This window comes from Brettanomyces nanus, chromosome 4, assembly GCF_011074865.1.
Source record: "Brettanomyces nanus chromosome 4, complete sequence".
In the NCBI taxonomy this organism is placed as follows: domain Eukaryota; kingdom Fungi; phylum Ascomycota; class Pichiomycetes; order Pichiales; family Pichiaceae; genus Brettanomyces; species Brettanomyces nanus.
Window position 1 is genome coordinate 3,155,801 of NC_052377.1, and position 26,007 is coordinate 3,181,807.

Consider the following 26,007-nt stretch of genomic DNA (forward strand, 5'->3'; position numbering starts at 1 on the left):
ATGATCACAGACATCAAAGTATGTCGCTCCCAGTCCGAACTGATTCTAGACTTATTCAGCAACAGCAACAACACCAGAAGGATTTTCATAGTCATGTGACTCAAGGTCAGCCTAGTAGTCCTCTTGCGGTTTCTGGGATTCAAACTTCAACTGAAGACGTTCATAAGTCTTCAAATAATGACACTGCCGCAAATAATCCAGCCCTTCTCACTCCTCCCGAATGGAAAAGTCGTTATATTAATAGTGAGGAGGATCTTGAGGATCCATCTCAAGCCAGCGATGCGCACACACATAGTCAGAGCCATCATCATCCTCATCATCACCATCATAGTCAGCATAAACATAAACATATGACCAAGCAGCATAAAGAAAGAAAGATGTCAAATGCATCGGCTTCGTCTTCACCTATTCAGGACCGTCTACGTGGAGATGGGCCACTACCTCAGCCTTTGAATCCATTGGTTGACTCCAGAAATCTTCGCAGCAAGATGCTTGCCACAGATGAAGATGGTGAAGAGGATGAGTATGCCGTTAAATTTCAGGACAGATATGGATCTTCGGTGTTTCCAGAGAGAGAGAGGTCCTCTATGGATAGGACTGCCACTTCTACCAAGGAAAGAATTGCCTTGTCGCCTAGAAAACGGTCGAGATCTGTCACCGAACAGGTTCGAATGTTGATAAGATCCAAGGACGACTCGCAGAGATATAGCGGTATTCTTTTACCTTCTAGGAACAGTCCTGGTAATAGCAGTACCATATCACGCTCTGTATCAAATAATGGAGTTACCATTGTTGATAACCCTCCAATAGGACGTGTCACTTCATCTGCATCTAGTAGATTGTCTAAGAACTCTCGTGGTTCTAGGTTCTCGGCCCATTCAGAGGGCTCTCATCGTAGAGACAGTATGGATAGCGATGATAGTGATGTCGATTCCCATGGTTCTAGAGATTCTCAGGAGACTGAAGAAGATGTTTGTTTCCCTATGGTTCCAAAACACATCCGTGTGAGAGGTATCGATTTCGATGAGGTGGAAGAATTCATAACCGAACAACGATTAGAGAATGAAGAGATACTCAAGAGAGAGATTGGCTTACGCTCACAAGCTTCTGGTGTTTCAACAAGTTCTGAAAAATTAAGCACTGCTGCTTTGAAATATACTCCTAGGTTGAAAAAGCGGGGACGGACTGAACAACCGCCAGCCACAGAGAGTATCGATGAACATACTAGCTCCAATGAAAAGCTCAGCGATGAAGGGGCATCGAATTCTTTGTCATTCCATGAAATCATGTCCAACAGCTCAAAATTGTCAACAACTACCTCTGAGTCTCACCCAGATTCCGATGGAGTTCCTGACCGTTTCAGTTTCTTCAATTCAGCTTGTGAAGAGACTATTCATGCACCAGATATTCCCTCTTTGGTTGTTCCAGGGAAGTCCGTGCGGTCCCTTTTCGAACCCCAAGACTCGATTTGGTGGCTGGACTGTATATGTCCCACAGACGATGAAATGAAGATGTTAGCTAAGGCTTTTGGTATTCATCCTTTGACTGCTGAAGATATCAGAATGCAGGAAGCTCGTGAAAAGGTGGAACTTTTCCGCTCTTACTATTTTGTCTGTTTCCATACTTTTGAAACGGACAGTGAGAGTGAAGATTTCCTTGAGCCTATCAACGTGTACTTAGTTGTTTTCCGCCAAGGTATGCTTACCTTCCATTTTGCTCCGATTACCAATCCAGCTAATGTGAGAAGAAGAGTTCGTCAGCTTCGTGATTACGTGGACGTTTCTGCAGATTGGCTTTGTTATGCTATGATTGATGATATCACCGATGGTTTTGCTCCAGTTATTCACACAATCGAATATGAAGCTGATGCCATTGAGGATTCTGTGTTTCTTTCTAGAAGTAACGATTTTAGGGCCATGATATTCCGAATTGGTGAGTCGAGAAGGAAAGTGATGACTCTAATGAGATTGCTCCAGGGCAAAGCTGATGTCATTAAGATGTTTGCCAAACGATGTCACGAGGATAAAGGACCATTGGCTGCACAATCTGCGCAGCCAAGGGCTGATATTGCCCTATATCTCGGTGATATACAGGATCATATCATTACTATGTTCCAGTCACTTCTATCCTACGAGAAGATCTTTACTCGGTCTCACTCCAATTACTTGGCCCAGCTTCAAGTAGAATCGTTTTATTCGAACAATCAGGTCACCGATATGTTATCCAAAGTTACTATGATTGGAACTATATTGGTGCCAATGAACTTGGTGACAGGTTTATTTGGTATGAATGTCAGAGTTCCTGGCAAAGATGGTTCCAACTATGGATGGTTTGGAGGCATCCTAGGATTCATTATTGTGATGATCGTGGTTTGTGGTCTGGCTGCTAACTGGTACATGGATCGTGCACAACGTAGAGATAGTGGACTAGGTGGTAATTCGCCCGGTATGTCAATAAGGACTTTTGGATTTGGAAGGAGAACTAAGGAGGCGCAAAGAGATCACACCAATAGGTCGATGGTCAGCTTGCCAAGTCGTTTTACTCGATATGGAGACTGGTCTTGAAACATTCTTATCTTAATAAAATTACTGTATTACTATCCGGGAAAGCTAAAGAAATCCTATTGACTGTAGCACAACTTGATAATACGTCCGAATCTGTACCCGACTCAAGAGCAAAAATAAGCTCCCAGACCGAGAATTGAACTCGGATCCCTCGCGTGACAAGCGAAAATTCTAGCCATTAAACTATCTGGGATTTTACATGTCAATTTTTTTGGCCTTTTCTGTTGAAGTTAGATTCATATCCTCAGTTTTGTGATTTATTTTAGTGTCGTTGATGAAATCGGTGGTTTGAGGATCCATATTTTGACCGTGTTTACAACTAAATATACAATACTCAATTTCTGTCAATAGCAAAACAATACTAAATCAGTTCAATCTTTTTAGAGGTAAGTAGATATTCCCGCCTCTTCATGGACATGAGATCTATACAGAACCGTATCCACTTGGTACGCAACCCAACCTCTCAGTAGATTGACCTCATCAGGTTATCAGAAAGGAGGTGCAACGTAGAAATGCACTTTAAAATCGAAGCAAAAAATACCTCCCAGACCGAGAATTGAACTCGGATCCCTCGCGTGACAAGCGAAAATTCTAGCCATTAAACTATCTGGGATGTAACAGTAAGTTTTCAGCCACAATTCTGGGTGAGGAAAGATGCATAGCATCAAGATTAATTCGAACTAAAAGTAAATACTTGTCTATTTAATTTTGTTCAAACCTTTTTATTGATTGCTATATAAAATTAAAGCTCATAGGCAAAACACATAAGAGCTTGCTCATTTGATCTTTCTGGATTTTCTTGCAGCCACTTTAAGGTGAGTTTGAGGTAACCATTCACTATCAACGCTGGAAGAGGTAGACTTTGCAGAAGATTTAGACTTCTCATTAGCAGGGATGCTGTTACGAGAAGCAGGAAGAATACCCTTGAGATACTTCTTACCGAACATAGCATAAACGATATAGATAATTCCAATTAGAGAGGCACCTAAAGCTAGCTCAGAAAGGATTAACTTTGGATTGAAGAATGAAATTTTAGGATCTTCAACCTGGATTAGTTGATTTCTGGCACCTAACACCATGAACTTCTTCTGGAACACAATATAGACAGCAGGAACAAGTAAGTAGGTATCAGGAGGAACATCTACACCAACGTTTTGAATGAAGGTGACAGTTTGATTGTTGGAAGCTTCTAAAGGACCGATTTGATTGGCAGTGATATTGGCCTTAAGCTCTCCAGTGACAGGGGAGATCAACTTACCACCAACACCGATGATACTGCAATCTTCCTCCTCATTGTTGAGGAATTGATACTGCAAAGCAATAGTGTCACCATTCAAAACTTCAATTATCTCAGAGGTAGCAGTTACTTGCTTTCCCTTGACGATATATTCGATTCTGAAGTTGAATGGCTTCTCCTTTGTTGGCTGGAAGTCTGAGTCCACCTGGATCGGCTTCTGATCTGCCTGTGCATCATCGGAACCGACTACAGTTGCAGCGTATGATAAAACTGAGGTTATTGCCAAAGCAATTCTAGAAAACTTCATGATTAATTGTACGGAGAGAAGAAGTAGCTAAGGAATAACAATGCAAACTACACGAATCTTCGACAACAACGAAAAAATAAAATATCATATTTGAAAAAAAGCAGGAGGACCAAAGTTGATTACGTAAGGCACAGAAATAAGGATTCAAAGGCGTTGGAAGAGAGTAACGGGTGGATGCAACATAGGCGGTAGCAGAAACTAAGGGGGGTTTATTCGATATGTCATTTGAACATGCAATGAAAGATCTAAATCTGAAGAGTGTGGATTACGATATGACTGCAGTTAGACAGTCATATAATCTATCACAACTAGCGGGACTCAAAGGGGAGATCGAGAACAGTTTATCGAGGCTCTTTGACAAGTTGAAGGAGGAATTGAACGCAGATATGAATACAAAACTCGTTACTAAGGACGGGTTTCCGAGAAACGACCTAGATGTAATTCAGGTGAGGCTTGTAAGAGTACAGGTGATTAGGCTTCGAAACGATCTTAAGGAAGTGATGGAGCTGATTGAAGCTAAATTGAGCGACACATTTTCGCAGATTAATTCTGGACGATTCACTGATTCAATAGGGGATTCATCGAGTAGTTTGGAACAACTAATTCCATTTGCTACGGTTGATGAAGTGGCTAGTTCTGGACCGGCAGATCTGGCGGGATTGAAAGTGGGAGATAAAATCTTGAGATTTGGTAACATCAATGTAACCAATCACAACCATTTGCTAGGTATGGTGACGGTAGTTAAGAATAACTTGGAAGAGAAGGTAGAAATTGCCGTACTAAGAGAAAACGACGAGAAGACTGTGCTTGAACTAAGCCCCAGTGAGAATTGGGGAGGTAGAGGACTACTTGGGTGTAAGATAATGGAGATTAAATGATTTCAACTAATAAATAACTAAAAAAACATCAGAAAAAGTACACTAACCACCATGTAAAGTGGATGTGAACGTTATGAGGTCACTGTTTTGAAGCTGATAGTCTAATTCATCCTCTAATTCCCAGTCAGTATCATTTATAAGAACGAGAATGCCCGGACGAACGGTTTCTTCTTGAATAAATACACAGTAATCCTTCTTACTTACAAGTATGTGATCGGTGATATATTTAAGGAGGGTCCCTATTGTAGGGTTTTCACCTTGGACTTTACACTGAGTCTCTTTGATTCCTCCAAATATGGAGTCCAAGCCACCACTAATAAAAATATGTTAGTAAGTGTTTTTTTTTTTCTAAATCGACTTAACTACTTACAGAAACTCTAAGTTGACCGTGACACTCGACATAATACACTAAGAAGTATCTCTGCATGAATGGGTTGAAATTTATTTAGAGTCTAAAATCTTCATAATAGCTCGTTTGCACAGCCTGATCCCGAGGAGCCTACCGAGGGAACTCCGAGCATAGTTTGAGTTCCTGACGGTTGAGCAGTACGAGTAGTATGAGCAGTATGAGCGGTATCAGGAGTATCAGGAGTATCAGGAGTATCAGGAGTATCAGGAGTATCAGGATGCAATGAAACTTTTCTGAAAAAGTTGTTTAACTCAAATAGAATTCTGTGACATACTGATCCTCCGTCTCTGCGGTGAGCGATGACTGAGTCTCACTACCCAAAATCGAAAAGCGGGGAGACTGAAAAATTTGAGGAATTCAATGTGTCATAACAATGAGATCATATATAAACTCTTTTCTTGGTGTCTTACTTCATTGCTTTTCTCCTTCTACTTTATTCACCTCTTTTCACAATGGTTTTGCTACAAGATCCAAGTATCAAATACACCAAGTTTGATCCTCACCTCAAGCTGGAAGATCGACAGTGGCCTTCCAAGACTTTTAGTAAACCTCCCAGATGGCTCTCCACAGACCTTCGCGATGGAAATCAGTCCCTTCCTGACCCAATGACGGTGGAGGAGAAAAAAGTATATTTTAAAAAGCTAGTGGAAATTGGATTCAAAGAAATCGAGGTTGCATTCCCCTCTGCTTCTCAGATCGATTTTGATTTCACTAGATGGTGCGTGGAGAATGCCCCTGATGATGTGGCTATTCAGGTTCTTGCTCCTTGCAGAGTCCCCTTGATCAAGAGAACGATTGAATCCCTAAAAGGTGCCAAAAGGGCTATTGTCCATATATATATGGCTACGAGTGACTGTTTCAGAGACGTAGTTTTCGGACTCTCCAAACAAGAAACCAAGAAGCAGGCCACAGAATGTACCAAATACGTCCGTGACCTTACGAAGGATAGTACTGATCCTGCGATACTGAAAACACATTGGTTGTTTGAATTCTCTCCAGAAACTTTCAGCGATACCGATCCGGACTACGCTTTGGATGTTTGTGAGTCAGTAAAGGCTGCTTGGGAACCTTCGCTTGAAAACCCTATCATTTTCAATCTACCTGCCACCGTAGAAATGGCTACACCAAATGTTTATGCCGATCAGATCGAAAATTTTTGTTCTAAAATCTCCGAAAGAGAGAAAGTCTGTGTGTCTCTTCATCCACATAACGATAGAGGTTGCGCGGTTGCCGCAGCAGAATTGGCACAACTTGCAGGTGCTGATAGAGTCGAAGGTTGTCTCTTCGGTAACGGTGAAAGAACTGGTAACGTTGATTTGGTCACCTTAGCGCTAAATTTATACACGCAGGGAATCAATCCCCAGCTTGATTTTTCTGACATTAATTCTGTTATTGATGTTGTTGAAAAGTGTAATAAGATTCCCGTTCATCCAAGAGCTCCCTACGGAGGACAACTTGTTGTGTGTGCATTCTCTGGATCTCATCAGGATGCTATCAAAAAGGGATTCAAAAAACATTCTGAGAGGAAAAGAAAGATGGAAGAAGAGGACAAGAAATTGGGTCGGAAGCAACCCCGTGTTTCTCACTGGAAAATGCCTTACTTACCCTTGGATCCTCAAGATATTGGAAGAACTTATGAGGCTATCATCAGAGTCAACTCTCAGTCTGGTAAAGGTGGAGCCTCCTGGATCATTCTTAGAAATTTGGAATTGGATCTCCCTCGAGGTTTACAAATAGAGTTCTCTAAAGTTGTCCAACGTGAGACCGAGGCCAAAACCAGAGAACTAAAGACTTCCGAGATAATCAATCTTTTTGAGGACAAGTACGTTGTGTATCCAGAGAATGATGGGGTCAACTTGCGGAAGATTGATGCTTTTGAATTGACTGATTATCATAGTCATAATAACAAGGAGGCAGGTAAAAGAACCGTTATTTCCACTATCAAGAATAATGATAGGACTATCGAACTATTCGGTGAAGGTAACGGACCAATTTCCGCCTTTGCCAACTCTCTTGCCCGCCACTTCGGTAAGGACTTTGATGTCGTGAACTATCATGAACACTCTCTCGGTAAAGATTCTAACTCTCAGGCTGCATCTTACATCAATTGTCGTATTGGAACTAATCCTCCTCTTTGGGGTGTTGGTATCAACGAAGATGTTACCATTGCGGGATTCAATGCTCTCGTTAGTTGCTTGAACCAAAGCGTCAACAAGGGATTTGTCAATCTCCAAAACTAAAATTACAACTAATGTTTATATCTCTATATATCTACAAACCCAACTTCACGACTAAATTATCTAATGAGGCCAAATCTTCTCGGTACAAATGATCCCGTTCGAGAAGATTCTCGTCCTCGATATCTCCTTTGGGATCCGGATCTAGTGTTCCCTCATCGTCGTCTATACTGTACTTTTTCCTAAGGTAGAACTTAATATCTGCAATCAATTCAATGGTATCGTAATCTTCTCTGTATTGAATTCTTTCTGCAGATTCCAAAACAATCTTTTCAAATTCTGGATCAGATACATACTTGGGAAGGTCCATACTGAAGATTATGGCCACTTCAGTTTCAAGTCTTTGCATTCGTGTCTGCCAAGCCACCCTTATAATATCGTATAATGAAATATTTGCAGCTTCATCGTAGTCCTTTTTCAGTCGAGTAATGGTGATGGCAGCCAACGTCTTCAATCTTTCTATGAAAAGAGAGTCAGCAAGAATAATCATATCAATCGCCATGTCAGGAGGGATCTCAGCATAATCACAGTATAAAAAGCAGAGGAGAATTTCTATCAAATGAAGGTTCCTTTGCGAGATATCTAGGAGTTTTTCATTATCATTGAATGCCGATATGGGTAGAGAAACGACAGGAATTGAATCAGGATCATCCAGTAAAGATTGTAGATCAATTATTCCTAAATCATCTAGAGTGCAATTTCCAAAAACAGACATTTCTGCAAACGAAGATTGGAATAGAGTATCAAAGTACTCAGACTTGGCTAGAATTGCACGATGTGCAGGATAATATGCATACTTGTCACCTATATCGGCACATAAGATAATATCTGCTCCGTTGTCCTTAACCAAACTCTTTTTTTGCTCTCCAGAAATAGCATCTAGAGCATAGAGTCTGTCGTCAGTGTCTTGTTCCTTATCTATAAGGAGTTTCTTCTCAATAACTTCACTGCAAACAAACTTCTTCATTTTCCCCCGTGCAATCTCACACATCTGCCTCTGAACCTCATTCTTCACCCTCAACTGTTCTGTTATGGTCTTCTGCTTCATGATTCTCTGTGAAGCAGTAGCAAGATCCGGTAGGCCCACAAGCCTCGCCAACGACACAAGGTTTTCTATGTCTACAGACTCCAGTTCAAGCTTAGGTACTAAATATATATAGTCCACAATAAATCGCCAGCTGGAGTCATCTCCTTCATTACTGATAGTCGTAGTTAGCAGATTCATTAAACCTGATTTACATACCAGATCTTCAATGCTGCCCTTAAAGAAATCAGACATGGCGATAAGCATGAACTTATGAACAGAAATCGAATCTCCTCCAGGAAGTCGCAATAGCATGTCCGAGGTTATGAACTTGGGCTTCAAAAGCATCGCCGAGATATGTGAGGCAAACGGCTGGGTCACGTCAACAGCCTTGCTGATATCATAAGTAAGTAATAAGGTTCTGATGGAGTCAGTGAGCGCACCGTAGATGGCACGTGATCCCTCAAAAGTATCACGGCTAACAAGACATCCCTTTTCAAGAAGAAGCTTCACGACATCTTCATGGCCACAGATCGAGGCCAAGATCAACGGAGAATAATCCCACTCGTCCATCTGGTTCAAGTCGATGCCTGAAGCTATGTACGTGTCCACTAGTTCAAGGTCGCCCTTTCGACAGGCCATACAGAGCTCTCGAAACTCCGTTGATAAATTGTACTCCGCTCCTCGTGGTTCTTTGCGATCGTTGGCTACTTTGTCCATCTCTGAGGATGAATAGGGTAAACTCAATCAGCGGAATAAATCGCGATGGCCCTAGGAGATCTTCATCTTACTTGTTTAGTAAGCATAAAAAATCGATCCATAAGGACTGCCTGAATATAAGCTATTGTCTCTTTTATACCGTTTCTATATATTATCATTAAAATGACCTTCTTTTACTTCTTCTTTGATTTCCATTTGCACTTTTCTTGCCCCTGGATGTTCTTCCATTAATGGGTCCTTTACCTCTTTGTCTTCCGTTTTGGAAGCCCTGCTTGAACATCCGACTGAATCCTCCAGTTCCGAATCCTCCAGTTCCAAATCCGCCATTTCCAAAGTTCATATGCTGTTGAAATCGTTGATTTCCCATACCCCCAAAGAATTGGTATGAATTCTTTGGATTTCTATAAAACCTCATGTTAGGATCTCCTTCTCTTTGTGCCTGTCTTGTATTATGTTGCTGATGATAGCTGGGATCGTTAGGGTCCTCTCCAAAGCTGTCATAATTCTTTCTCTTTTCCGGATCAGAGAGTACTTCATATGCGTTGTTGATCTCGGACACTTTCGACTCGATTTCTTCATCCGTCAAATTCGATGTTCTCTTAAGTTTGTCCGGATGATTTTGCTTCATCTTCTCCCTGTATGCTTTTTTTATTGTAGCTTCATCCGCTCCTTTTTTAACACCCAGAATCTTATAGTAATCATTAGGAGGGGTTTTCTGTACCTGCTGTTGCTGTTGCTGTTGTTGATGGAAACGTTGCTGCTGCTGCCGCTGCTGCTGTTGCTGTTGTTGCTGCTGCTGCTGCCGCTGCTGCCGCTGTCTTCGTTCTTGATGCTTTCGTTGCTGCTGCTGTTTACTCCGTTTCATTTCCTTGTTATATCTATCATATCTCTCCTTCACCATTCGAGTCATTTTCATGCCATCCTCCATATTTGCAAGTTCCCTCTTCGCTTCCTTATACTTCTTCCCGTCTAGTAGTCTATCCAATTTCAATAGTTGATCTATTAAATCAGATTTCTTTTGCTCCTTCAAATACCTCTTATAGTATTTATTATCTAGAGGGCCATTTCTACTTGAATTCTCCCAATCATCCGTCTGAAAATAGCACTCCTTGGCCATAATGAACAAGTCACGTGCAAACTTTGAACCCTTCGTCACCTCTCTCTGCTTAAATCCAAAGTCCTCCTCTAGTTCGTTTAACATGAATTCAGTCAAAATCTCAAAGTTGTTCTTACATTTCGCAATGTTGAACCCAAATACCTCTGTTTCATCCTTTCTATTCTTAAACCGAACCTTGTTGTCAGGGTCAAATAGTAAAGATTTAAGCCGGCTCCACTGTTCTCGGCTTGGCTCTAATTCCCTTACTTTGTATAATTCCTCAGACTTCCGATCTCCATATACAAATGAGTAATAATCAGAGATCTCGTTCATCAAGCTAAGAAGCTCGCCCAATTTCAGCATAACTTTGGACAATTGCCGGCACCGATTGTTGCTGTTATCCAGTTTAAGGCAGCCCTTAATAGCATGGTTACTCCTCACAACAGATGGTCTCTCTCCAAACAAATATAAAAGAGACAATTTGCTAAAGTCATCCATAGATCCATCTTCCCCCTTGGTCATTTCAAAATAATCTGTAGTCAGTTTGTTCATCTTCTCCGTTAGGCCCATTTCCTCCTCCCTCATTTCCTTTATACATCTGATATGAGCTCTTCGAGCGACAGAATTGTGCTTTGAAAGTTGAATCAACCTTTCACACTGTTGAATTGGCTCATCTGAATGATGAAAACTCCAGCCATTAGCAGGTTTACTCACCTTTTTCTCAAGATCTTTCACTTGGTCTACCTGACTTTGGATTCTGTTGGCCTCACTCTTTGGAATCTGACCCTTAAATTGAGTCAATTTGTCTTCTATCTGATCGACCTTTCCATAATCTAAGAATAGCTTTACATATTGATCAAAACACTCCTTGTTGAATTCCTCTCTAGTGCACAAATCAAAGTCTTCCATAGCAGGTCTATCTCTATTCAATCGGAGGTTTATCAACCCATGCTTAAGCAAGGTTTGTGAAACCTTCTTCATTACTCTGGTGTCCTTATTCTTTAACTGATTCAAGGAAGAAAGGATTTGGTCATACTGTTGCAAGATCTTTAGCGATGCGCCGTGCTCGGAGTACTCTAAATCAAGAGCATCTAATTGCTCTAGAAGAGCAGAAGAGTATGGAGAGGCTGCATCGAGGCTAGAAGTGCTAGAGCTTAGCATCAATACTGCATGGCATATAAGCAATATACAAACTGGAAAAGTCTGGAGCATATTTCACCAGCTTAAAGCAAATTTGAAGAAGCTGTAGTAAGAATGATGGAAAAGAAAGGGAGAATCAAAGTGGCGCATGATAATTACAGAGTGGCATTTAAATAGGAAATCGAGGATCTCAAAGGACTTCGCGAAAATAACAGAGAAGCCTTCATGTTCCTGGGCCATTTCACTATGTGTTTTCCAATGGTGTATGAAGGTTAGTTGGTGGCTTGCTATAGTGGTCTGATCATTCCATGTGTTGGATTCAAAGTATCATTTGTTTTATATTCTTACTCATTTGGTATCCGCCACTTTAGAGTTGTCTCTAAGACATCATTTGTGCATTCTCCATTAAGAAGACTTTTACACATTTCACTAGAAAATGAAGCAAGATAAAAAATAATCAGTCTGCGTCGTTCATTGGACAACTCAAAAGACAAGTACCATACATATATTTTGATGAATATATTCTTTAGTCACAACAGATATTTCTATATTGATTGTCAGTAACAACTTTCTTACATCTACTAATGCTCAAACTTACTATATAACGTTTCAAGTCAAGAAATCTTGTTTCAATTCTGTTATTGTTAAGGTAGCTCTTTGGGATTGTTAGTTAATAAGCTTTAATTATGAAGGCAAGTAAAGCCGCCATCTTAAACAGAAGAAAAATCCCAGATAGTTTAATGGCTAGAATTTTCGCTTGTCACGCGAGGGATCCGAGTTCAATTCTCGGTCTGGGAGCTTTGTTTTTTTTCTACCATTCGATTCGGAATTCTTTTTTTGACTCGCAGGTTTTCAGTTTCAGCCACACGTCGCTCGGGCTAGTCAGAAGCGATAGAGATGACACGGTGGACGGCGGCAGGGATCGGAGTTTTTTTCAGGAGGTTTCGGAGTATAGTGATTAACAATAGAGGATAGAACTTAAACTTATGCTACACGTTGTTACGACTTTTCAGAGAATGTAAAGTTAAGGCCAGCGTAGATGTGCATTTGTAAATTAAGTTTCTTGAACCAAGTTAATGAGGTTTTTTATGTTACACAGGTCTCCGAGAGTAAGAGGAATTACTGGACAGGTGTCTCGCAGTCCTGAAAAAAAAACAAAAAAAAACGTGAAAACAGATGATATCTCAGTTAAAGGAGCCGTGGGAAAAAGAAACGCAAAAAGACACTCGGCTTGGCTGCAATGAAAATAAGAATGGAAATGGAAATGGAAATTGAGAAGAGTCCGAGATTTGTAGAGCAGACGGGCCATATATAAACGAAGTGGTTTCGCACATTGGGAGAAATTAGTCGGAATCGTCAAACATAATTTTTGGTATTTTATTTGTAGAACATTACATCAAAACAAATACAAAATGGTGCATAAACTAATCTTGGTTAGACACGGACAGTCTGAGTGGAACTCAAAGAACTTGTTCACTGGTTGGGTTGATGTTAAGCTTTCAGAGCAGGGAAAGAAGGAGGCTAAGAGAGCCGGAGAGTTATTGAAGGAATCTGGATTGAAACCAGATATTCTCTTCACTTCTCTTTTGACTAGAGCAATTCAAACTGCCGACATCGCTTTGGAGGAGGCCGATATGTTATATTTACCAGTTGTCAGATCATGGAGACTTAACGAGAGACATTACGGTGCTCTACAAGGTAAGGACAAGGCCGAGACTTTGGAGAAGTATGGTCCTGTTCAGTTCAAGACCTGGAGAAGATCTTACGATGTTCCTCCACCACCAATTGAGAACACTTCTAAGTTTTCTCAATTCGGTGATGCCAGATACTCTACTGTTGACCCAGCTGTTTTGCCAGCCACCGAGTCTCTTGAGTTGGTTATCAAGAGAATGTTGCCTTTCTACCAGGATGTCATTGCCAAGGAGTTGCTTGCTGGAAAGACCGTTTTGGTTGCCGCTCACGGTAACTCTTTGAGAGGTTTAGTCAAGTACTTGAAACATATTTCAGATGACGATATCGCTAACTTGAACATCCCAACTGGTATTCCATTGGTTATTGAGTTGGACGACGACTTGAAGCTAATTAAGGAGCCATATTACTTGGACCCAGAAGCTGCTGTTGCCGGTGCTGCTGCTGTTGCCGCTCAGGGACAGAAGAAATGAGCAACTGCCAATCTCAGATGAGTTTATTTCCTTTAAGTAGTTTTTTTAACGTACGAATAATGATTGAAGTTGAATCAGTATCTTTGATAGTATGAAATAGTTGATCAAATAGTTTCTTGATTTTTAATTTTTTTTTTATATTCGTTCTATGATTTTTATACTGAAGGCTTGTTTGACCCTTTGGCTCATTATACAGATTCTCTCTCTTTATGCTGGGCTCAAGGAGATGCATGAAATACGGCTGTCGAGGGTTGTATTTACTGTGCAACCTGGATTCCCATTCGGGATCCCTTGGCTCTAAGCTTTGCAGGACTTATATACGTACCAAGTCTTCTCCCAACAGTTCCACTCGGAATAGAGATCGCCATGGGAAAACCGTGGTACATCAATCCAAGATTGGCAGCTTTATGGACAATCTATTAAATCATTCGCTCAATAATATGGAGGACTACTTGGTGCGGCAGGCTGCACCAAATGTCAAGTCAACGGAAGCAGATGGAATAGAACATGACCAGAACAAACAAGATCTACAATTTACTGGTACCTTTTCTTCTGTAAGGCTGAATGGTGAACTAGACGACCGAGATCTATTGAACGTTAACCTCAGCGAACCCGTGAGTATATTGAATGTGAAACATCGGCAACGTCTACTTGAGACTAAGTCCACTAAGGTGCCATGTCCTAGTTTGCCCGACTATATTCGGTTTTCCAAAGAACACAATCATTACAAATTACAGACGTTACTAGAAATCTATCTAAGGAATATGGATACGCTATCTTACGGTGACAAATGTCGTATTATCTCTGTTTTGCTTGCCTATCAGTGGTTCCACAATGCTTCTGTCATTATATCGCAGATGAATATTTCATTGGATGAACTTTTGACGTATATCAACAGATTACTTAGATCACAGCCAGTTTTCAGAGGGTCGTCATGGATGAAGTTTCAATTCTTGTTGGAATTGCATTTTGTTCTTTCGTTGAAGAACTCTTTCGTGATATCTCAATTAGATTTTCTACAAATGCATCATGGCTACAATCTGACTAAGTTGAAGTTTATGAATTCTTTGATTCAGAGCACTGGGGATCTTCCCTTCGATACCAGAAGAATGGACAAAGAGATCCAAAGCTTCTATGAAGTATTCAACGACGGCGCTGTCGATCTGGATATTCTGGGACTTCGTGCATTCCTTTTGGTGGATTTGATCAAAGCTACCAAATTCTTAGAGCCATCTGACCAAGTTAAAGATATTTCAGAATTGATTGAAGGGTCCGAACTGTCTTCTCTTTTCCAGGAGAATAAGCTGCCGAACTTTGTGGGCAGTTTCGGCAGGCACGTCATCTCGTTGAATGACTATGAGAGGACCAGGTCGATGCAAATAGATTGTGAATCGATTGCAAAATTCATTCATCAGAGGAAAAATATGTTTATAAAGACGATTTATGACGATTTGTTGAAAAACAAGGAGTCGAGTCTTAGCGTTGTTGACTATTTTAACTTAGTTCAATGTGCTCCGAATGCTGCAAGAACGTGGGATCTTTACAAATGCTACTCGCTAAGCAAAACTAGAGAGACTATAGATAGTTTTTATACCCCATTACTTATCGGGTTCTTTGCTGATAGAATATCCAACGAGAATGTGTTCATGGATCAAGAGTTCTCCAAGTTTTCGCCTTTCAGAAAATCTATTGCATTGACTTACGAGTTTAGAAAGTACGTCACTGAAGATAATGGCAAACATTATGATCGATTTGTGTATTTTCTAGGCACGATTAAGGAGAAATATGAACTTGAGCAAGTGATCAGTCTAATGGTGAATCGCTTATTCATGAACAACAACGGCGAGCTATCGTTGAGAAGCACCCTTAAGTTCATGAAGATGGTTAATCGAGTCTCTAACTTATCCAAGTTTCCCAACGATCCTGTAGTGGCTATTGTTGACTACATAACTCTCAATCAATACAGTGCAGGATTTTTCGAGGGAGAAGAGCCTGAACAGAGATTACAGCGGCTAATAAAGTACCTCTTAGTCTGTGATAAGGTCAAAGCAATCAATTTCTTACCTATTCTATTGAACTGGACCCGAAGATTTCATACCGTGTCAGACCTTGACTTAGATAACGTTGTAAAATTCTTGTTTACGACTTACAACCAGTTGTTGAACGAATCGGTACAGAAACAGCCACAACCCGGAGCTCGGAATAAAGAATACGTTTCGCAAGTTTATTTATCGAACAAGTTCTTATTGAGACGAGTGGCCACAGAGTTGTTGAGATGCGATAATAGGCTTTCATCTTATTTTCTTGACCATAGGATACAATGTATATGCAAGAAAGACCCCAAAGATTTTGAAGCTACCATGATACGAAGGACCACTGTGGAGTCCATTATTATAGAGTTTCTGGTTAGAACATTTCTTAGGACGAGGCCGCGCATCGAGGCTGCCGACTGTAATCTTGGTATAGACTCAAGGATTTTCTTCGAGATTCAGGGTTTACTTGACTCCGCTACTTTGAGGAAGGTCTTTCCTGAAGACACAAAAGCGGATGCTAATGATGAAAGCAGCACTAACGATGATCTACCCGTACTGGAACGAGAAGTTCAGGATGCGAAGTTGAACACACTTATAGATGCCATGCTAGATTCCAAAGAAACACCCGGAGAAGCTCATGATTCGCTCGATATGGCTAACGGTGTTGAATTTGATGACGTTTACAATACATTGCTGAGCAATGCTGCTGACTTAGCGCTTGAAAAAATGGGTTCCAGGGTATCAAGACTAGGCTTGTATGAGAAGTCTGAGATGAAAACGTACAAAAAGCACAAGCCACTTTCAGTGGAGGAGAAATTGAGGCAGATACGTCTTTATTGTGCTATTCGGCTTAAATCACTTATGATTGAAGAACTTATATCTCAGGAGCCGGAATTGGTGGATCATATGGTCAGAGATTATTACCGGGATTACCGAGGGGATATCCCATTAGCATTGATTCATTCTATTATGCTTGGGGTTTTGAAGTGTAAGAGGCTAGCATTTGAAGAAAAGATCGAGAAATTCAAGAACTTAGAGAAACTTGGAGCGCTAATATTTGATTCAAACAAGAGCACAAGCTTCCGAAGATACGTGAGGTTCAAGGAGGTTCATATTGCATTAATTAACACTATTATAGACGAGTCATCAAGAACCAATAGTGGATCTTTGGATATACTAAGTTGGGGATTCAAAAAGTTCATTAACACTCCCAATGTGGGAAAGTACTCTCCATGGATGAAACGGTGGATGAAGAGATTGAATTTGATGAGAGAGCAGGGCTCTGGATTTTGGAATGACGGAAATACATCGCATTCATGGGAGGCATAGATAAGTACTGTACTAGAGCCATATTTTAGTACCTGAAGCATCACTTCAAGTTCGAACTACACTCACCACTGTACCGTAAATGCATATAGTTTATTAATTCAGCTATAAAGTCTGGTAAAGTTTTTGGAGCCTTTTGGGTGGTCCCAAGGAATCTGTAGCCAATTCAATTCATCGTACTCCGCAAATCCTTCCACAACATGGAATACGTAAGCGTTTCTGGATTTGTCAGACTTGTTGGCGTCAGAGACATGGATTACATTACCGTGAATCAAAACCAAACTTCCAGCAGGAATAACAGCCCAATTATAATGACTACGATCGGCAAAGAACTCCTCTTCTTTCTTCTCTTCTTCAGTTGAAGTCCAATCTTTATAAGTGTCGCCTAGTCTTACAAATTTGGTACCTGTACCTGTTGCAGACTCTCTAACGAGTCTTCTCTTGACGTCGTACTTTTTATGAGAACCTGGAAAATAGCCAATACAACCATTTTCTAGTGTACAGTCTTCCAAGGCAAACCAAAATCCCAAACAGCTGATTGGATCGGTGTAAAGGAACTGAGAGTCTGTATGAGGAGGCACCTCACCGCCTATGCGAGGTTGCTTGACAATGACCATACTCTGCAAAGCTTTTGGATCCTTGTAACCCATCTGCTTACAAATAGAAGCAATGCCATCGTTAATGGTAATGGCCCTGAATTTCTCATTCAGGAAATGAAGACCGTGGCCAATCTTATTGACAGCCTTATCAACTGGTCTCTCAAGCTTACCATTTTCGTTGAATGATCCCGGCTCAAAAAGAAAATGAATCTTATCAGAGGATTCCAGAAAATACTTATCACCGATGTGCTCACCGTCAGCCTCAGTAGTAAACTTGGTCATTGGATGAGTTTTGAGATCAACCTCTGTATACAACCTCTGGATTTCATCATTCAATCCCTTAACTGTCTCGGCATCCAAATAGCCCTTGATGATAAGGCAACCTTCTTTGTTAAAACTATCAATCTGATCTTCCGTAAGAGTCATTGTAAGTACAAACAAACTCACAGACTATGGTTCTTCTGTGATTACCCCAGTTTTTATTCTGCCCTAGAAGATACCGCTTATCTTTGAGTCTCGGCAAATCTTGAGAATCCTAAATAGGAAACCGTTATCGCGAACAGAAATCGACGATCGTGAATATCATCGTACTTAAGTTAGCTCTGTTAGTACCTTCAGGATTAAGAGCTTTGACATTTTCATCCACAGGATTTAACTTTCTGAAAAGGTTGTCCAACGGCCATCGGAAGCCAGTCGATTACCACTAATAATACGAAGAACGAGAGAGAGGGCCAAGTTGTATGATTCATAGAGTCGATCGACCCGCCGATGCCTCACAATATTTAACATCTCAATCATGTGTCCACGTACGTACTCCATTCTCTTCCAGGCCAAACATCCAATCATGGCCGATATCCCTGCGTAAGTTGATCGAGTACATATACTAAATCCACACCTCTACTAACATCCGGGAATAGTTCCGTCGTCAGAAAACTCCTAGCTTTCACCGCTTTGATGATAATAGCACCCCTTGGTAGTTTCTTCGTCACACGTACCCTCACAGACAGTGCTATTGTCTCCGGAGGAGTAGCCGCATTTGTGGCCAATGTCGTAATGATGCTGTATGTTTATGTGGCGTTCAATGAAGAAGTGATCCCAGAGAACACGTCAGAAAAGGGTAAGAAAAACGAGTGAGTGATTAAATACGTATTGTTAAGAATAAATAAAGCATATAAATAGAACCGCTTACACGTTAACTCTCTTCAACTCTTCTCTACCGGCCTTGGTATATAAATAATCGTTGTAATCTCTAGCGTTAGTCCAGACTTCCCACACAATGATGGCTGGAACGCCTACATAGAACACCTGAGCCTTGAATCTTCTGAATGTATTGAACACTGCTCTGTTGAGTGATCCCTTCAATGGACTTTGGGCAAAAGGAGAAACCGTGTATTGAGTGATGTACTTCTGTTTGGGGGAACCTAAATTGATGTTAGTAAACCTGTTTGAATTTGTAAACCTGTTTGAATTTAATGTAACCTTCATCTACTTACCTATGTGGCCCCACCATCCCGTATAATGAACAGCCATGACAAATAAATAACAATGCTGAGAGAAGTATCAAGTATGATTGATTAGACAAGCCTTATTTTTATTTAGGACCGAGATTATTTGGCTCAGCAGGTTCGCCGCTATCGAAAATTTTTTTTATTCATTCGCCATATCATTGGCTACTTGGCGCGGGTACAAGTCACGTGAATATATCATTTCGAATAGAATCTATATGGGGTAGTTAGTTAATCGTAAGCGATGATCCCAGTGATTGCGTGGAAGTTCTGCTTCATATTGGCGAGATCGATGTTTCTACCAATCAAAACAAGTCTGCTGGTATCCAATCCCAATTCGGCTACCGGCTTAACTCCATCCAATATATCGTAGGTCTTTCTGACTCCTTGAATCACTTTATAATCGTCATCTCCGATGAAAATAAGTCCCTTTGTTCTATGAATTTCCATTACATCATCAGCGTCTGCAGCATCGCCTCCATCTTCCTTCCATAGAACATTTTGAAGATAATGTTCAAATTTATCAAACTCCTCTTGGTCTTTCAGCTTAGGAAAGTTCAAAGTGATACTGGTCATAGAATGATCATGGTAATCCGTCGTATTCTTGATCAATTCCTCTATATTTTTGGTTTCGTATGCATGTAGTCCCAATATCTTGTCTAAATCTATATCCCCGTATTTGGTATCGTAGATAGGTGCCACGGAGTTGATTCCTTGAACCCGTTTCTTGATGCGCCCGACTCGTTTTGGATCATTCTCCACCTTATCAAACTTATTAAGTAAAATGGCATCTGCCAGAGCTATCTGCAAATGTGCAATAGTAAGTCCTTTACCTAGCTTTGCATGATGCTGCTGGATCTGTTCTTCCATATGATGGTCATTATGGGCATCATCAAGCCATTTTTCAATACCGTCAGAATCAAGAACGGTCACAACTCCATCAATGTAAACGTTGGATGATAGTGCATCGTCTAACCAAAACATTGTAGCAATAGGTGCCGGATCAGCAAGCCCAGTAGTCTCTAGCAAGATATGGTCAAACCCAGTCCTATTGGCTACTAATCTTTCAATAGCAGCTACTCCGTTGTTCTTAACAGAGCAACATAGACATCCATTTCCGAGGTCAAGCCATTCCTCTACTTTATCGTTGTCCTTGTCCCTTATAGTGAGTGACTTCTCTATTTCCACAGAATCACCGAATTCATTCAAAATAACGGCTAGCTTCTTATCTCCCCGAGCAGCTATCTTCTCTAGTAATGTGGATTTTCCAGATCCAAGATATCCCGTTAGTATAGTAACGGGAACCTTCTTGTCTACCTTCTCTTCCCTCAATCCTCTCCGCTTACTAGGCTGTTGAATCTTGGGCACTTCCTCAACGTATCTGATTTCTTCGTCTTCATCTGATATAAGTTCTGGTATCAGTTCTTTTTGACTCATATTGCATCCAGCCAAGCCAATAATGCAATCAAGTTCACCGGAGATCTCGGGTATCCAAATTATTACTTAAAAATTTGCACTTTTATCTCTGAAAAAATTCCCTCTTTAGGAAATTAAATCTGGGGTATGGGATTCACATATATATAGGTAGAAAGAAGTCCGGTGAATAGGACATAGAACAGGTTATCTGATGTCATTTGTCAACAGAGTTTGTATTAAAGGTGCCAAACCTCTCATTAGGTAAACTATTTGTTCACATTTAGTCAAAAGCTTAATATAGATGACGCACCTCATCGATGCCCGAAGATTTTCCGAGAACTTGATTCATTCTTGTTGTCATTGTTATAGTTATTTTTCCTGAGGCATTTTTCTTCTACTGGCTTAAATCTTTTTTATTTCCCTGTATGGTCCGAGCTGCTCACTATTCTTCAATCCTAGGTGTGGTGTTGTCTGCCACCACCCTATTCTATCTATGCATTAGTCCTTACACTAAGGTTGAGGAATCTTTCAATCTACATGCTATTCACGACCTCATCTTTTATGGAGCTGATGAATTGGAAAAGTACGACCATAAAGAATTTCCTGGTGTCGTTAAGAGAACTTTTGTTGGCGCTGGAATGATTGGGGTGCCTCTTAGTGTTCTTCCTTCTTCTCTTCTTGAAAAGCTTGGGTCACTTGTCAGCCTATTGGCTCCTGCTGGCTTTTCCGAGGCGTATAAGATTACATGTTTGGATTACCAGTTCGGTGCTAGATTTATTATCGGGGCCTGCAACTGTCTTGCTTTGAATTATTTGAGAAAACAGCTTGCTGTCTCATGTAATCAACGGTCGAAGACCATTGGTATTTGGTTTGGGCTTTTGCTAGTATCTCAATTTCATTTACTTTACTACGGATCTAGGACACTACCTAACTTCATGGCTCTACCGTTGGTCAATTTGGCACTCGGTAGCTTCATTAACGGTGATATTCCCCCGCAGTTTGTCCCTTTTGTTTGCCACAGGTATTGTATTCCGCTTAGAGATAATTCTATTTGCCGGAATTCTTTCAGTGGTTACTTTATACATGAGGTTAATCACCCTCAAGTCATTGATTGTGAGCGCGATATTTGGAACTGTTTTGGGTGCCTTTGCCAGTTTCAAGGCAGACTCGTTCTTCTGGAATGAAGAGACGCTTCCAGAACTAGACTCTTTCATCTTCAATTTGGTAGAAGGTAAATCCAAAGACTGGGGAACTGAACCGTTATATGCATACTTTACCAAATATTTGCCGCACATTTTCATGATCCCGTTGATTCCATTGATGGCGCTTTACGGTTTCAACGATGATCTTGTCAATTATGGTGTTGGTACTGTCAAGACGGTTACTATCAGCTCAGTGCTGTTCATTTTTGTCATGTCTTTGCAACCACATAAAGAATGGAGATTTATAGTATATTCTCTTCCCGGTATCACAATTGCTGCTTCCAATGGTATTGTTAAAATCATGGAGAAGGCAAAATCTTATCGTTCGCTTTTCAAATTCGTCGTTATTGCCATCTGCTTGTGCAATTATCTTCTATCGTTGTTTGCTGGCTACGTTTCCAGCTTCAACTACCCTGGGGGGGAGGCACTAACCAACTTGAATTTGAAGTTGTTCAGAGAGAATCAGGCTGGTACGTTAAGGCCGATAACCGTCCATATGGATGTGGCCACGTGCATGAGTGGAGCAACGCTATTCAACCGCATGGATGATTCAAAGTTCGAAATCACGTATGACAAGACGGAGAATTCGTTCAAATTGGACCAGTTGTGGAACACCTTTGACTACGTAATCACAGAAATTGATAACGAGAAAGAACTACTCGTTGAGAATGGCTGCCAGTGGGTCAAAATCGACGTTGTGGATAAGTTGTCGGGATTGGATAAGGCCAGCATAATAAGTCATGCAAAAAATCCATTAAAGACATTTAACGAGGTGAAGGCTGCATTTCACAACAGAAACACAGGATACTTGGTTAACTTCATACATCTTGAACCAGAAATCTTTGTATACGAGAAGATGTGTACAGTAGTATAGAACTTTATATGTTAACGATGAACCTGTATGCGTCTGTAGCGAGGACCCCTGATAGCATAGAGGATGTTTTTCCGAGTCTTAAGCGTAATGAATACAAGAAGAGCCATGAAAAGACCAAGAGGAACGAGAGCGTAGAATGCGAGATATTTTGGCTGCGTTTCGGCTCGTTGCTTTTCATAGAGTTTGTTCTTCTCGTCCTGAGTCATTTCATGGTTGACCACCTCGTCCAAAGTATCCTCACTAGAATCCTTAGTATCCTCACCAGTATCCTCACTAGTATCCTTACTAGTATTATCACTAGTATCCTCACTAGAATCCTTACTAGTATCCTCACTAGTATCCTCATCAGTATCCCCACTAGTATCCCCACTGGTATCCTCACTAGTATCCTCACTAGTATCCTGCTGTTCAACTACCGATTTAGTGGTGTCTTCTAAGCCATATTGCTTTTCCTCCTCAGTCAATTGCGTATCTAATTGTCCATCCTTGTACGTATAGACGTTAGATATTTTGACGACATCAAGCGGCATGTCGAATTTGTCGGTCTTTGTTGTTTCCACTGTCGTTAATGTGTCGAACCCATCCAATAATTGACCGAACACAACGTAATTGCCATCAAGCCACTTTGTCACCTTACCAGTAATATAAAACTGAGAAGAACCAGAATTGGGTCCAGAATTTGCCATTGCCAAACGACCTATCTTATCGTGCTTAAGCAAAAAATTCTCATCAGGCAGCGATCCCTTTTCCTTGCCGTAGATCGAATAGCCCCCTTCGCCGTCGATATCACCACCCTGGATCATGAAATCCTTAATAACCCTATGAAATAATGTATTTTTAAACTTTTGCGTCTTGGCAAGTAGATAGAAGTTTTCAGTAGTCTTAGGAACCACTTCACTAAAGAGGCCTAGAGTTAAATTGCCCAAGAATTTGTCATTTTGTTCCACTGTAAATATGACAATCCGATCAGTGGTAGGATCTTGATTGTCTTCTGCAAACGCAATCGCTGAAAGTGCAAGCACTATTTCACTCAACACCCTAAGAACTTTCATCTTGTCCTGCTGATTATTACGAGAAGCAAATATAGTGCAATCGAATTCAACTAAAAAAAAAGTGAGATACAAAAAAGATCAATACACTTGAAATAAAAAGCGACTGAAAACATTAAAATGGCAGAAACTGAGATTGGTGAAGTATTAAACTATTTTGGAAGTCCACTCTTTTTTCTCCTCGTCACTCAATTGTCTCCACAATGCAGCGATCCTCTTGGACTCTGCGGACAGTTGCTCAGCAGAAGTAACACTAGCCCTGTCAAAGTTTACCTTGACAAACTTGTTGTATCCAGAAAGCTTTGGAGGGTACTTGGCTTTCCAGTCGGCTATCTTCCTGTCGTATTCAACTTTGGCCTCATCTTTAAGGGCAGTGAACTTAGACTTAACATCCTCAGACTCTTGCCCCCATTTCTGAGCAATCTGCTTCATGGCTTCGGTAGGAACAGTATTGGTCTTTCCCCATTGAGTTCTCTGATCTTTGTAATATAAGGAAAAGGCACTCATTGGTCTGTGTGGTTTGTCAAGTTCCTTCTGGGTCTTTTTCTTCTTTGTCTTCTTCTGAGAGTCTGCCTTGGCTGCCCCTAAAAGAGGCGACACTGTAACAAAAGAACGCGACGTAGTCAAAACGAGGGAGGATTGAATGATCCTGGCTGGAATTCTAAAAGTAAAATTCAGCATCGGACTATGAATTGGGTTTGGTGAAAGAAGAAAGAGATATGATGTCAATAAACAGGCCAAGTGAAACAAAGTAATTGACACGCGATGTTGTTTGCCTGCCCCTTAATCGTCGCGTCGATTGGTTGGCCCGATTATTATTTTTTTACCCGCCGTCTCCAGTCGGTCGCTCCCAGAAATCTTTTTTTTTTTATTTCTTTTTTTTCTCCCACCTATTTTTCATCATTTGGGATTCCTCCTATCTATCATGATCTTCTTAACAATAGGTGTTTCCTTTCCGGTTAATGTCTTCACATGCTTTGTCGGAATCTGACGAAGAGACCGGCTCGTTTGGTAAATGGTCCAGTTCAGGCCATGCCAACGGTTCGCTTTTTAACAAATGTAAGGAATCACTTATTCACTTCTACAAGGAGTACATAATACGCAACATGGGTATTACATTGACGCTTATATCACAGTTCTTCAACTCTCTTATGATTCTATTTTGCAAACTTTTACTTATGGATCCAGATTTTGATGAACCGATGCATCCGTTTCAAATCTTGTTTGTTCGTATGACCATGACTTACATCGGCTGCGCACTATACCTAGGACTCTACAAGAGAGATCCCGATTTCCCCTTGGGTCCTAAAGGCTTTCGAAAGCTTATGATGGGACGAGGAGTAGGTGGATGTATATCCGTTGCAGGACAGTACTTTGCCTTGCTTTATCTTACAATATCGGACACTATAGTAATCACTTTCCTTTCTCCTATCATTACCTCACTTATGGCATATTTCTTTCTTAGAGAGAGATTTACACGGGCCGAAGCCGTTGGTGGAATGCTGGCATTTGTTGGTGTCATCTTTATTTCCCGGCCAAGCTTCCTTTTTGGTGACGTTGGTACTGATTCTATTACTGCCGGCACGGAAGCAGGAGTTACTAGTTCTGCTGAAGGAGATGGACGTTTATTAGAGACTAATAATCCAACGCTTAGACTGTTGGGTAGTTTTCTAGCATTATCAGCTACTTTTGGTACTGGTATTGCTATGTGTTGCATTAGAAAAATCGCTTTCCATGCCCACGCCTTGCTTACGGTCTCTTTCTTTGCCCTAATTACCGTAATAGTTTCATTTTTCGGTATTATCTTAACTCCTGGACTTACATTCGAGATTCCTCGCAATACCAGACAGTGGGTACTATTGATTGCACTCGGTGTCGCAGGATTTATCATGCAATTTCTACTCACCGCAGGTATGCAGAGAGAAAAGGCCGCTAGAGCTATCGCTATGTCCTATTCGCAACTAATCTATGCTTCCTTTTTCGATCTCGTTATATTCAATCATTGGCCTTCAAAGTTAAGCTTTTTAGGTGAGATGATTATTACCGTGGCTGTTGTTGGTATAATATACTTCAAAGAGGAACCTACCTCTTCTCATGATCTCGAGGATCTCGAGGATCATGATTCCATTTCCTTGTCATCTTTAAGTATAGATGACGATGACTCTATTCACTGATTATCGCTTAGTCACGTGTATTTATTGGTTCACGGGTTTCTTTTTGGTCCTCTTT

General features: G+C 40.8%; 13 protein-coding genes and 3 non-coding genes across 16 annotated transcripts; 7 read left to right on the forward strand and 9 right to left on the reverse strand.

Annotated features, from left to right (window-relative positions):
* Positions 1-220: 220 nt before the first annotated feature.
* FOA43_004753 (uncharacterized protein) lies at positions 221-2,564 on the forward strand (the record flags this gene model as incomplete). Its single annotated transcript, XM_038924981.1, is given in 2 exon segments — positions 221-228; positions 245-2,564. 2 exon segments carry the CDS (start codon positions 221-223, stop codon positions 2,562-2,564), a joined length of 2,328 nt encoding a protein of 775 aa, XP_038780909.1.
* Positions 2,565-2,685: 121 nt separating this feature from the next.
* On the reverse strand, positions 2,686-2,757 carry FOA43_004754. Its single transcript has one exon. It is a non-coding gene; the product is annotated as a tRNA-Asp (tRNA).
* Positions 2,758-3,105: 348 nt separating this feature from the next.
* FOA43_004755 lies at positions 3,106-3,177 on the reverse strand. The gene has a single exon. It is a non-coding gene; the product is annotated as a tRNA-Asp (tRNA).
* A 163-nt stretch (positions 3,178-3,340) lies between these two features.
* Positions 3,341-4,108, reverse strand: FOA43_004756 (uncharacterized protein; the record flags this gene model as incomplete). Its single annotated transcript, XM_038924982.1, has 1 exon — positions 3,341-4,108. The coding sequence occupies one exon, from the start codon at positions 4,106-4,108 to the stop codon at positions 3,341-3,343; it is 768 nt and encodes a 255-aa protein (XP_038780910.1).
* A 1,739-nt stretch (positions 4,109-5,847) lies between these two features.
* On the forward strand, positions 5,848-7,635 carry FOA43_004757 (uncharacterized protein; the record flags this gene model as incomplete). The annotated part of the gene is made up of 1 exon (XM_038924983.1): positions 5,848-7,635. One exon carries the CDS (start codon positions 5,848-5,850, stop codon positions 7,633-7,635), a length of 1,788 nt encoding a protein of 595 aa, XP_038780911.1.
* A 31-nt stretch (positions 7,636-7,666) lies between these two features.
* On the reverse strand, positions 7,667-9,376 carry FOA43_004758 (uncharacterized protein; the record flags this gene model as incomplete). The annotated part of the gene is made up of 1 exon (XM_038924984.1): positions 7,667-9,376. One exon carries the CDS (start codon positions 9,374-9,376, stop codon positions 7,667-7,669), a length of 1,710 nt encoding a protein of 569 aa, XP_038780912.1.
* Positions 9,377-9,533: 157 nt separating this feature from the next.
* Positions 9,534-11,633, reverse strand: FOA43_004759 (uncharacterized protein; the record flags this gene model as incomplete). Its single annotated transcript, XM_038924985.1, has 1 exon — positions 9,534-11,633. One exon carries the CDS (start codon positions 11,631-11,633, stop codon positions 9,534-9,536), a length of 2,100 nt encoding a protein of 699 aa, XP_038780913.1.
* Positions 11,634-12,338: 705 nt separating this feature from the next.
* Positions 12,339-12,410, forward strand: FOA43_004760. Its single transcript has one exon. It is a non-coding gene; the product is annotated as a tRNA-Asp (tRNA).
* Positions 12,411-13,024: 614 nt separating this feature from the next.
* Positions 13,025-13,774, forward strand: GPM1 (Phosphoglycerate mutase; the record flags this gene model as incomplete). The annotated part of the gene is made up of 1 exon (XM_038924986.1): positions 13,025-13,774. One exon carries the CDS (start codon positions 13,025-13,027, stop codon positions 13,772-13,774), a length of 750 nt encoding a protein of 249 aa, XP_038780914.1.
* A 474-nt stretch (positions 13,775-14,248) lies between these two features.
* On the forward strand, positions 14,249-17,136 carry FOA43_004762 (uncharacterized protein; the record flags this gene model as incomplete). Its single annotated transcript, XM_038924987.1, has 2 exons — positions 14,249-14,255; positions 14,300-17,136. The coding sequence occupies 2 exons, from the start codon at positions 14,249-14,251 to the stop codon at positions 17,134-17,136; spliced, it is 2,844 nt and encodes a 947-aa protein (XP_038780915.1).
* A 98-nt stretch (positions 17,137-17,234) lies between these two features.
* Positions 17,235-18,158, reverse strand: FOA43_004763 (uncharacterized protein; the record flags this gene model as incomplete). The annotated part of the gene is made up of 1 exon (XM_038924988.1): positions 17,235-18,158. One exon carries the CDS (start codon positions 18,156-18,158, stop codon positions 17,235-17,237), a length of 924 nt encoding a protein of 307 aa, XP_038780916.1.
* A 759-nt stretch (positions 18,159-18,917) lies between these two features.
* QCR8 (ubiquinol--cytochrome-c reductase subunit 8) lies at positions 18,918-19,262 on the reverse strand (the record flags this gene model as incomplete). The annotated part of the gene is made up of 2 exons (XM_038924989.1): positions 18,918-19,153; positions 19,226-19,262. 2 exons carry the CDS (start codon positions 19,260-19,262, stop codon positions 18,918-18,920), a joined length of 273 nt encoding a protein of 90 aa, XP_038780917.1.
* A 206-nt stretch (positions 19,263-19,468) lies between these two features.
* On the reverse strand, positions 19,469-20,674 carry FOA43_004765 (uncharacterized protein; the record flags this gene model as incomplete). The annotated part of the gene is made up of 1 exon (XM_038924990.1): positions 19,469-20,674. The coding sequence occupies one exon, from the start codon at positions 20,672-20,674 to the stop codon at positions 19,469-19,471; it is 1,206 nt and encodes a 401-aa protein (XP_038780918.1).
* A 472-nt stretch (positions 20,675-21,146) lies between these two features.
* Positions 21,147-22,729, forward strand: FOA43_004766 (uncharacterized protein; the record flags this gene model as incomplete). Its single annotated transcript, XM_038924991.1, has 3 exons — positions 21,147-21,154; positions 21,478-21,483; positions 21,742-22,729. 3 exons carry the CDS (start codon positions 21,147-21,149, stop codon positions 22,727-22,729), a joined length of 1,002 nt encoding a protein of 333 aa, XP_038780919.1.
* An 11-nt stretch (positions 22,730-22,740) lies between these two features.
* Positions 22,741-23,781, reverse strand: FOA43_004767 (uncharacterized protein; the record flags this gene model as incomplete). Its single annotated transcript, XM_038924992.1, has 1 exon — positions 22,741-23,781. One exon carries the CDS (start codon positions 23,779-23,781, stop codon positions 22,741-22,743), a length of 1,041 nt encoding a protein of 346 aa, XP_038780920.1.
* Positions 23,782-24,740: 959 nt separating this feature from the next.
* FOA43_004768 (uncharacterized protein) lies at positions 24,741-25,952 on the forward strand (the record flags this gene model as incomplete). The annotated part of the gene is made up of 1 exon (XM_038924993.1): positions 24,741-25,952. One exon carries the CDS (start codon positions 24,741-24,743, stop codon positions 25,950-25,952), a length of 1,212 nt encoding a protein of 403 aa, XP_038780921.1.
* Between the last annotated feature and the right edge of the window lie 55 nt (positions 25,953-26,007).